This window comes from Chelonoidis abingdonii, chromosome 6 (genome assembly GCF_003597395.2).
Source record: "Chelonoidis abingdonii isolate Lonesome George chromosome 6, CheloAbing_2.0, whole genome shotgun sequence".
Taxonomy (NCBI): domain Eukaryota; kingdom Metazoa; phylum Chordata; order Testudines; family Testudinidae; genus Chelonoidis; species Chelonoidis abingdonii.
The window spans coordinates 70,763,607-70,775,821 of NC_133774.1; the positions used below are offsets into that span (position 1 = coordinate 70,763,607).

The window sequence follows — 12,215 nt, forward strand, 5'->3', positions numbered from 1 at the left end:
TGGTGCTTCTATGATGAGCTGCATGCCATTCTAGGGGGTGCCCCTATAACAACCCCACCCCTGTGCTTCCCTCCTCCCCCACTGCTCCCAGGCTACCTTGGCAATCATCCCCCCATTTGTGTGACAAATTAATAAAGAAAGCATGAATTTGAAACAACAATGACTTTATTGCCTCTGCAAGTGGAGATCAAAGGGAGGAGGGGAGGGCGGCTGGCTCACAGGGAAGTAGAGTGAACCAAGGGGGCGGGTTTTCATCAAGGAGAAACAAACAGAACTTTCACACCGTAGCCTGGCCAGTCATGAAACTGGTTTTCAAAGCTCTTCTGATGCACAGCACGTCCTGCTGTGCTCTTCTAACCTCCCTGGTGTCTGGCTGAACATAATCAGTGGCCAGACAATTTGCCTCAACCTCCCACCTCGCCACAAATGTCTCCCTCCTACTCTCACAGATATTGTGGAGCACACAGCAAGCAGTAATAACGATGGGAATATTGGTTTTGCTGAGGTCTAACTGAGTTAGTAAACTGTACAGCGAGCTTTTAAATGTCCAAAGGCACAGTCTACTGCCATTATGCACTTGCTCAGCCTGCGGTTGAACTGCTGCTTACTACTGTCCAGGCTTCATAAGCCATGGAAGCAAGGGGTAGACTGGGGCAGGTGTGACCACACGGTGCTCCTGACTGGGAGAGCAGCCTGAGGCAGAAGCCTCCAGCTAGCATGATATTCCAGGCAGGACTGAATCTCCACTAGACAAAACTTAAAGAAGACAATGACCTGCAGTCATTCCCATTTCTGTCCCATGTCTGCCCAGGCACCCCCGACCCACCTAACCAAGGTTGGCCAGGAGCACCCACAGGATGATGACAACGATTAGCAGTTGTATTGCACCATCTGCAAGGCAAGGCAAGGGGACACTACTCTGTAGCACTGCAGTACCGCATCTGCCAGCAGCACCCAGGAGACATATAGTGACAGTGAGCTGAATGGATTCCATGTTTGCCATGGTATGTCGTCTACACGGGTAACCCAGGAAAAAAGGCGAAAAATGATTTTTTGCTGTTGCTTTCACGGAGAGTGGGAGAGGGGGGCCTGATGACATGTACTCAGAACCACTCCCGACAATGTTTTTGCCCCATCACACATTGGGAGCTCAACCCAGAATTCCAATGGGCGACGCAGACTGCGGGAACTGTGGGATAGCTACCACAATGCAACTCTCTGAAAGTCAATGCTAGCCTCGGTACAGTGGACGCACACCGTCGACTTAATGTGCTTAGTGGGGACACACACAATCAACTATATCAAATCAATTTCTAAAAAACGACTTCTGTAAATCGACCTAGTTTCACAGTGTAGACATACCCTCAGACTCAGAAAAACTAGACTCTGAATCCAATGATGTCTGTCAGGATCCTAAGAAAATAGCTCCAAGAGGTATCATCTGACCCATTCACCAAAAATCAGGGTCCAGTGACAGTCGTAATTCTGTGGTCATGGAATCTGGCTTTTCCCCAAGATGCTATGGAAATCAGCATTATTACTGCAGAACTTGCTATTTTGTTGCAGACAGAATCAGGCATTTGTCTCCCTGTCCTGCGAGGGCCCACTTTCCTGTTGAATTTTGCTATCTTTCCCTACAAGAGGGCACTTAATTAGATTATAGTGCATGCTCTTTGAAATGTTCCATGGAACCAGGAAGCAAGGGATTGGTGACCAAGAATAGGAGTCCAGCTTGCAACAGTGGAGCTGGAAAGACAAAATTATAGGCTGGCCAACTGGCCTGGCTGGAGAATAGCACTAAACTGTCCCATTTCCTTTGCTACTGTTAATAAAAGGCAAGCAGAGAGAGGCACTCCATTTTCTCACTGGCAGATTTGTATATGTTGTGTAAAATTTACACTTGGATTGTTGCCCCAAAATTTGTACTTTTGTACAGGATCAACAATAGGGGAAAAAAGGGGTACTCTGATCATAACCCTTTTGGATTGATTGTGTAAAGTCTAGTCAACATAATATACATTTTAAACAAAAAACAACTTAAAATTGTACTACCCCACTGAAAGTACGTACGTCCAGTCATTGGTATACTGGAATGGAGTTAGGAGTCTACCTGGCTTTGCAACTGGACTTGCTGCATGACCACGAGCAAAACTTCTTTTTGTCTCTATGCCTAAAACATCCTTCACCTAGGACTAAAACCTGCCTACTCCTAGCAGGGATATTATGGAATTAATTTGGGATATTTGTAAAGTGCTTTTAGATCACAATTGTTATAAGAGAGTGAAATGATATTTCAGAGTTGAATACCGAGTAATTTAAGGTACAATTACATTTTAGTTTTTTCAGCATCTAATACAGTCTGTGTGTCATGCTCACTTTTGGTTTATCTTTTAAATACATTTTCATTCCTATTTTGAAAACTGTTGATGGTGTTTCTCTTCCTATATTTCCATCCATAACCTGATCGAATAAGGTGCTTATCCTTGGAGAACTGAAATCTACTTTGGTGGACATGCAAAACCTACCAGCTAAAAAAACAAGGAGTCCTTGTGGCACCTTAGAGACTAACAAATTTATTTGGGCATAAGCTTTCATGGGCTAAAACCCACTTCATCAGATGCATGGAGTGGAAAATACAGAGGCAGGTATAAATAGACACAGCACATGAAAGATAGAAGTTGACTTACCGGTGGGTGTGTGTGTGTATGTGTCAGCGCTAACAAGATAATTCAATTAAGGTGGAAGTGGGCTATTCTCAACAGTTGACAAGAAGGGAGGAAAATCACTTTTGTAGTGCTAATGAGTTCAATGTAATCAAGGTGGCCCATTTCAAACAGTTGACAAGAAGGTCTGAGTATCAGTAGGGGGGGAATTAGTTTTTGTAGTGACCCATCCACTCCCAGTCTTTATTCAGGCCTAATTTGACGGTGTCCAATTTGCAAATTAATTCCAGTTCTGTAGTTTCTCATTGGAATCTGTTTTTGAAGTTTTTTTGTTGAAGAATTGCCACTTTTAAGTCTATTGAGTGTCCAGGGACAATGAAGTGTTCTCCTACTGGTTTCTGAATACTAGTATATCAGTATACTGTAGCTGTTCCATTGGCAAGTCACATGTGAAAACAGGCGATACATTTAAATTATTCTGAAATCCAAATATTAAGTAGAAGTCAGAGAGCAGAAGGAGAAGCTACACCCACCATCAGCCCAAGAATTACACACTCTTGTTGCCAAAATGAGATGCTTCACAGCTCCAACTGCTAGAAGCAAGCCCAATTAAACAGCTGGCACACATCTCATTGTAGTTTGGCACAAAGTAAAAGGAAAAGCATTGGAGTTATCATCTGCTCACCCTCATTTTTTGCCATAAGCATATAGCTACTTGAGCTAACAGGGGCCAATTTTAGGTCACCTGATACTGTTTTATCTGTAGAAGATGGCAAAACATTGCATTTTAAGTTCTGGAGTGACTGCACCTTGAACATCATATTGATTCCTGATTTTTTTATTAGAAAGGTAGTGACAATTTGGAGGAAGTTCAGAGAAAAATCAACATGAGTGATTAGGAATTATTTAATTAGGACAGTACACAGGGATATAGCCAAGACTAAAGAGGTGAAATCAACAAAACAAAATTTAGGCTGAATCTCAGGAAAAGCTTTTTTACATGAAAATTTAACATATGCAATAATCTCACAAGATAAGTGGTGGAAACCCTGCAACTTTGGACAACAGGTACTAGGCTGAACAATGCATGACATTGGGTACAATTTGGCATTAAGGGGGAGAGCAGGAGGTGCATGACAGATGGAGTTACAGAAGAAGCTAATAAGTTAACATTTGCCAATTGTTACCACAGAGTTTATCCCAACTGGCCTTTAAGGCCTTGCTCAGAGTAGAGAAATAGACGCCTTCTTCAACCAAGTTAGTTCAACTGAAAACTCCATGTAACATGAACATACACATTCCTTCAGCTTGATTTTAGCAGGTTGAATTATAGGTGAAGTTGAGCTAAAAAGTGTAAAACTGTGTCTACATTGGTGTTAAATGAGTTTTTCAAAACATTTGAACTAGCTCAATTGAAAAAAGCACCTTTTTGCACAGTTTAGAGAACACCTAAACCCTTGCTTACTTTTTCAAAAGAATTATATGTTTTCAATTAATTTTTCACTGAAAGGGACACCAAGATTAAATTTGATAAATTACTAGATACATAACTGAGAATAAAGTTGAATATACTGACATCATCCACGTTCCTGTTCTTTCAGGTAAGATAGTCTTTAATAGAGTTTAAAGAAATTTAATTAAAAAGTCAGTGTTTGGCTGTATACTGAGCACTCACTTTGCCACACTGGCACAAACTCCTCTCATATAGTACAGTGATGATGGCAATATATGAACTTATAAAGAAATGAACAAGGTACATCATGAGGAAACGGCCAGCTCTGCCCAGGATAATCATCTCTGATCCGATTTTCCCCATTCCCTCCCTCCGGTTGCATTCAGGGTTATCTTGGCTTCCCGCTGCAATCTAGTGGTCCCTTTGAACCGTAAAGGGCAGAGTGAGACAAAACAGCTTCTCCCACCTCAGCTATATGCCTTCTCAAAAGGGTCGTGGTGCTAAATCCATGTCCGACAGGAGCAGGGATAGGAAAGGAATGCTAGGTAAATACAGCCCACAGCTCTGCTCACTATATACTATACTTCAAACAGGCTGCCCCACAGCAGTGAAAAATTGGGGTAACCACGTTTGTAGGAGAAGAGAGAGCGCAGTTCATGTTCAAAATCATGCATCTAGTAGGCTGCAGATCTCCCTAATCTCCTTGAAGAGGCTTTAACATTCTGACAGAGTTGTTAGTGCCCAGGGTGATGTCTGGCAAGAGGGAAAAGGGCAGAAGAGAAATATTGCTGCAGGTGCACATTCCCCTTTCCCCTCATTATTCAGTATATTTTGTGTACGCTGTTCCCCAGCAATACAGGGTTTCAAGTATTTGGGAGTGTAAACCTGCCCTCTGCTGTCCTTCAATTGCTGCTCACAGACCTATATGGCCTTCCCCTACAGGGGCAACAGGTGTGCTTTCTCCCGCTGCAATTAGGTGATTATAGGGGCCCTTCAATCCCATGGCTTGCCTTTTTTTTTTTTTCTTTTTCTTTTTTTAAGTGGCAGCCATAGTTTTTTGTGTGCTGCAGCTCAGGAAGTTATTGAGGGTAACTCCCCTGTAAAGACTGTACTGTATACTGTCTTCAGAATATATGATCTTCACTTCTAACACACACTGCAAGAGTCACAGCTTCTTGGCTATGTAATGCAGAATTGTGTGATTTCTGAAGAGAATGCAGAAATCTCTTTCAATTGTTTTACAGTTCAGACAGAAAGGATAAAAACCCTTATGTCTATATTTTTATTCCAATTTAGAAAAAATCCAGCATATGAAGTGGATAAATCACACTAAATCTCAGCAGTTGTTTGCAACAGGTTATTACCACTGCTCCGATGCTAGTTAAGCAACACTTTTATTCATTCACCAAGTGTGAAGGCAGAGGCCTTGAAGAGACCACCACCACCAATAGGACTACGGATATTGTTTGGTTGTTGTACACATGACCAACATGACAAGCCACAGACACTACTTTGATGAAAAGCAAAATTCAGGTGGTAAATTTACCATGCCAGAGTGCTTGCACTGTGCTGGCCACAAGCAATCTTTTGCAACACAGCAATGGAACGCTGGTGCTTGTCAGACAGGAAAGCTATTCTAAAAAAATATTGGGTATATTCACATGATTATTCTATTTCACATAGCAAATACAGAAAAAATGTATTCCGTAGGGTATTATAAGTTTATAATTCAATCAGTTTGTTGATGCCACCAACCTCAAGAATGCAATTTGAATGTCTTGAACTACAGAAAAAACCTCCAGAGAAAGACTTGTGCAGCCTTTCAGTCAATAAGGTAACTGAATGCACACTACAGTGAATGTCCTACATAAAATTACCTAGTTTTTCTTAATCCATTTCCTTCTGCATTACACAGTCAATGACTTTTCTAGTACTACCTCGAATGCTTACTGATCTTCCAACTATGACAACCCAAAGAAAGCCCATGGCACATTGGGAAGAAACAAAATCTGGCCAAAAATACAGAATGTTAAGTTAAAAGAAAAAAACAGTAAATGCTCAAATGCTGTTTGAGTTTTCAGTCCAGATTTAACATATTTTAGACAAATACACAAGAAATGCCCTGCCCTGCATAGAACTCAAAAGATAGTTTCACTGTCATTCATGAGATATTTGTGCTTTTATCAAAAAAACACTCATTCTCCCCCTGCCTGGGCCACCAATAACCCCTAAGAGAAAAATCACAGCTTTATTTAAGGGATTGTATATTATAGACTCCTTCTTAAACTAAATATCCACCTTAGAGTACACTTCCCTTGCAACTTTCAAATCTCATAAACTTTCAACACCTTAAGTTCTTGATTAACAGAAAACATCCTATAGCACCATTAAGGGATTAAAATAAAATAACTAAGTAGTATTAAAGTGGATTTATGTTCCTAATCTGATACAGTATCTCTACTATTTACTTCCATTTTCTGGATTTAGAGCCAGTATTTATTAGTACCAAATATCCCTTTATTCCCTACATCCCACTCTGCTCTAATCTCTCCAAATTGCCTCAGAGAGTGTTACTATCTGTTTTTCAAGTTTTACAATTTATTTTTTGTCAGTAAATTTGATCAGATTTGAATTTACACTAGAAAAAACACTCAAAGACTAATTAATAGGCAAATTCCTGCACAGCAACCTGGACACAGAGTCATACAGGAACAAAACAGATCCCTATTCCTGAAGACTTCTCCAGACACAAATGAAATTTCTAGAATACAGAATTACCTCTTACTTCAATTGCACATGCTTAACCATTGTGACAGAAACAGCTTTGCAGATCAGTTTGAGAAGTGTTGATTTAGTAAATTATTCACCACACTATTATTGTCACTAATATAGCAGCAATATATAAGCTGTACCAATTATTTAAAAAAAGAGACTCAAGATCAACATTTTCAAACATCAGTGCCTATATTTGGTCACTTATAGCCATATTTAGGCATCTGGATCATCTAAATTGTTATTGTTTGAAGTGTTGAACACCTACAATCATCAAAGACTGTGAAATCAGGCCATTCTGATTTAGATTCCTACAAATAGATATAAGTAACCAAATTTCGGCATTCGTTCAAAATTCTTGACATATAATATTATTTAACAGACTAAAAAGTGTAATGGAAAGCCACACACTTTCACCCAAAAATACACAGTGAATAACCTTTCAAATGTGTATTCTCCCAGGGCGAGTGATTTATTTGACAGGTGAATAAAATATCAGGTTATCCCACCATCAATGTTGTCAAGGCAGAAAAGATCTTGTGTCTGGACTAGTACGTTTTTAACAGTATTTTTGCAAAGCTGTGCTAATTCATTACACCTGAAATTTATGAAGGCCAGAACAGAGATACCCTAATGGTAGTGATTTCCCTAGGCAAGGAGGACCTGAGAGCGTGGAACAGCGGAAGAACTGGGAGTGACTACTGTCGCTCAAGGAAGAACACTCTAGGACTGGTTCAGAGGAGAGTTCTCAGCTGGAAGCCTCCACAGTTTGCTTTGAAGAACAAAGTTGCAACAGTTATTGACACATATGACTGAATAAACAAAGAACTGATGATGGCAAATTCCATGACCAGAGGAGGAAGAGCAACCAGGTAAAGAGAAGAATTGGACAGAAAACTATGGAAGTAGATTTGCAGGAAAAGGTATCTGAAAAGCAGGAAATATATGTAAAGAAGAAGAGTGTTCATTACAGTGAATTTGGACAAAGATAATAGAGAATCCACTCTCACTGTTTTAGTCTAGTAAGTCTCTTTTGTTGCTTGTGCAATCATCAGTTTTTCTCAATAGCATTACAGTATTACTATAGCTATCATTCAGAAGTCAAGTATTACCAACAGTGGGTCTGTATGAAACACCAGAGTTATTTCCTCTTCTAAATATAGGCAAATACTGCATTCTTTCTGATACAACCATAGTAACTGCTGGTAAATTAAGATTTATTTAAAATGGCAACAATTAAATATACTGTTGAGTACACATCATATTATTAATTCTCACTTATTAGTTGAAATCACTTTCTGAAATACAAAAATAAACATACCCGCCTTGGAAACAGAAGTCTGTGTTTTCCTCTTCCAGGCCACTGCTGTTGCTCTGCAATTCAGGTTCACGTTCCTCCCTGCCTGGCAGAGTCTCCCAGCTTTCATCGCTGGAGGATTGGTCTTTTTCTGTAGCAGCAAAATAGGAGGGCAAACATGCAGACCACTCCCCATCACTGCATTCAGAACTGCAATTTGAGACAAGCCAATGCTGTGTTTAAAGTATTGACAGGTTCAAAAATAAATAAATAAATAAATAAAAGCCAACGTTAAAATCCATTATTAGCTATTTCACGAAAAGGGTAGAGAACTGTTTCTAAATATAAACAGTATTTCTGAAATACATTCATTTTGTACCATTCATGTATCTTACCATCATGAATAAAAGCTGTTGCTTCTTTATAAAAAGGAGGATTTGTTTATCTTCTTATAACACTATGATTTTTAAAAACCATGTCCATATTATTTCGCACAATTTTTCATTTTTCCCTCCTCCATCCATGTTTTCAGAGTCCGTGAAATACCTTCAAAATATTCACTCCAGATACTATATAAGAACCCTTTGTCTTGCAGTCCTGGGAAAAGAAAAGGATGGCAAGACCCTTGAGAGGAACCAGAAGGATACAAGTGAGTGGAAATGGCCTCATTTCCATGGCATGCAAGACTTCACACCCGGACATTGACCCTCCACTTCTAAACACTATTTGGTACTTTTAAAAATAATCTCTATGTGAATGAGACATCTAAATTGAAGGAACAGGAAAAAAAACTGAAGATTATTAGTTGCATGGGTCTAAAACAGGGGTGGGCAAACTACGGCTTGGTGCCACATCAGGCCCTCCAGATGTTTTAATCCAGTCCTTCAGCTCCTGCCAGGGAGCGGGGTTTGGGGCTTGCCCCGCTCCGGGGCTCCGTCAGGGAGCAGGGTAGGGGGCTTACCCCACTCCACACGGCTCCCAGAAATAGGGGCATGTCCCCCCTCTGGCTCCTACACAAAGGGGCAGTCAGGGGGCTTCACACCCAGCCCCTGTCTTAAGCACCACCCCTATAGCTCCCATTAGGGAACCGTGGCCAATGGGAGCTGCAGGGGTGGCACCTTCAGCTAGGGCAGTGCGCAGAGCTGCCTGGCCACACCTCCTCATAGGAGCCGGAGGCGGGGGGGAACATGGCACTGCTTCTGGGAGCTGCTTGAGGTAAGCGCCGCCCAGAGCCTGCACCCTTGACCTCCTCCTGTACCCCTGCCCCAGCCTTGATCCCCTCCTGCCCTCTGAACCCCTTGGTCCCAGCCCAGAGCATCCTCCTGCACCCCAAACCCCTCATCCCCAGCCCCACCCCAGAGCCTGCACCCCAGCCATAGCCCTCCCCCCACATACCCCAACACCCTGCCCCAGCCCAGAATCCCCTCCCGCACCCTGAATGCCTCATTTCTGGCTCCACCCCAGAATCTGCATCCCCAACCAAAGCCCTCACCCCCTCCCCACCCCAACCCCCAATTTCATGAGCATTCATGGTCTGCCATAAAATTTCCATACCCAGATGTTGCCCTCGGGCCAAGAAGTTTGCCCACCCCTGGTCTAAAAGAATCAATGGCAGAGAAGTTTTTCCTGAGAAATGGATAAAGATTGAGGAAATTTAACTTTCCCCCACAACATAGTGTAGTAAAAGAGCACAGCAGATGGTATTTGACTGGATTTTACTTTCATGGCTTATAGTAGCATTAACATTGTAGAGGCATTAGCTGAATCTCCAGAAGTAGGCTACATAACTTTTCAAATAGCACCTTCTGTAAAGCAATTTGCACAGCTCTTGGATCTTTTGCCCCTGGGGACAGAGGACACTTGCCTAGATCAAAGCAGAGATAATGGAGTATGTCATTCAATAAAAAAATCACAGGAAACTATAATGGGTAGGCAAACAGAGTGTCTGTAATCTGATGGAGAAAATGTCTTCTTATTTCATAGAATCATAGATTATTAGGGTTGGAAGGGACCTCAGGAGATCATCTAGTCCAACCCCCTGCTCAAAGCAGGACCAATCCCCAAATCCCTAAATGGCCCCCTCAAGGATTGAACTCACAACTCTGGGTTTAGCAGGCCAATGCTCAAACCACTGAGCTATCCCTCCCCCCATGCAGACACAGGCAGTCCTGGGACACCTGCAGATCAGGATTTAGTCTGCAAATCATTATGAAGTTGACATTTGAAATTTTACCTTCTTCCCACCCTCAAACTTATTTGAGGAAATGGAGAATTAAGTTTCCTTCTAATAGTACATAACCATGCTGACAGAATTTGCTGAAGAACATGTTTAACAAAATAGCACAGTACATTGGAAGCTATACATGATAAATGCAAGCTGATGGAAAGATGTTGCAGGATCTGTACATTTATTTATCCCCTATTCTCACCCAAAAGAGACATCCAGTTTTATACTGGCTCTGATCATGCATGCTGAAATTACAATGGTAAATAAAAGCTATCCAGTAGGCATACAGTAAAGTTAGAAGCCCCTCGGGAGTAGTCCCATAAATACATCTAACTGTCCATCTGATACATCATACATGTTATTCCCCAGAGGAAATAGTTCCACAAAGCTGGAATGTCAATTCAAATAGTCTTCAAGAGTCATCAATAAAACAGCAGGTAGAAGTTCAACAATATCCCATTTGAAAAAGAAATCTGATAAGTCCAGAGAGAATGCTGTAAAGACAAGTTACGAGTGAAATCAACTAATTATTCCCAAGCTTCCACAGTCAGTCATCTATATTCATCTTTTCAGTGAATATAAATTATTTACCCTTTGTGTGTTAATAGCATATAGCCAAACCAATAGCACTGGTATTCCAAAGCTTAACAGTGACCAAGTTAAAACCCCATCTACAGAACATAACAGAACAGTGCTTTCACCATGTTTAAGGACAACTAGATCCTGATACACTCTCAGGAATCAGGCCTGCAGCAGAGTTAATTTCCAAACAGCCCCATCAGTACAGCTGGCCTGCAGCAGCAGGCTGCCTGATTTGGCCATGCCATCTGACTGGCTGGAGGAGCCAGCAGGCTGGCTCTTAAGTCAGCAGCAGCAGCAGCTTCAGGCTGGCTACTCAACACCCACCACAATGCCTGCTCCTGTGTTACCTTGTTCCTGCTACTCCTGTCTGGCTCCCAGCCTTGCCTCCGTCCTGTCCCTGCCCTTCCTTGCCTCTTACTCTGCTCACTCCAGTTCCTGATCTTTAGCCTGACCATGGCTTTGACTACTGTCTCCAGCTTGCCTCTCAGCTCTGGTATCCAGTTCCTAGCCTCTGGCTTAACCCTTGGCTTTGACTTTTCCGCTGACTCTGGCTTGACCTTTGGCTCTGGTATCTAGCTTCTGATCTCTGGCTTGATCCTTTACTCCAGCTTCTTTATACTGATTCTTGCTCTGACCCTAGTCCTTGGTTCCTAACAACTGCTCTGACCACTAGGCCTGATGCGCGCCCCGATGCCTCGGTTAAACCACCCTCAGCCATACCAGCTTACACACACCTTTACTTCTAGAATGTATGAGCCCTCCATCATGAAGGATTTTGAGGTATTTTTGAACTGTGTGCTTTATAGGACTGTGATGTTGTACTCTATATGATTTTATGAAAATATGCTAATGTAACTGGAATATGCTTCATGCAAAAGGTCTCTTGTAAGGTATCATTACAAAGCTAATAATCTACTGAGTGTGATCATCCTATTTGTATAAATGTACCACTCTTGTATCTGAAACTAGAAATATGAAATTATGCAAAGAGTGGGCCACTAATTGTGGTTTGGAATCTTGATGACTCCTATTAACCAGGACAATTGACTGCAGATGGCTATGTTTTACCTGTAAGTCTTCCTGTATACATGTGTGCTGGCAAGTGGGTAATGAAGTCTTACAGTGACATGTGATCATGGAATCCATCTTTAACCTAGTGCTTTTCCACGGGGAAGGACAGGGTGGGGGGACCCAGAGAGGCACAGGATTTCCACCTTATGT

General features: G+C 41.7%; 1 protein-coding gene across 11 annotated transcripts in view; it reads right to left on the minus strand.

Annotated features, from left to right (window-relative positions):
- The window catches only part of PJA2 (praja ring finger ubiquitin ligase 2), an 85,514-nt gene that overhangs the window by 16,499 nt on the left and 56,800 nt on the right, over positions 1–12,215 (minus strand). For all 11 annotated transcript variants that reach the window (XM_032762605.2, XM_032762610.2, XM_032762600.2 and 8 more), the window contains one exon: positions 8,210–8,395. In XM_032762605.2, coding sequence (XP_032618496.1) covers positions 8,210–8,395 — 186 coding nt within the window. The remainder of the gene's footprint in view (positions 1–8,209; positions 8,396–12,215) is intronic.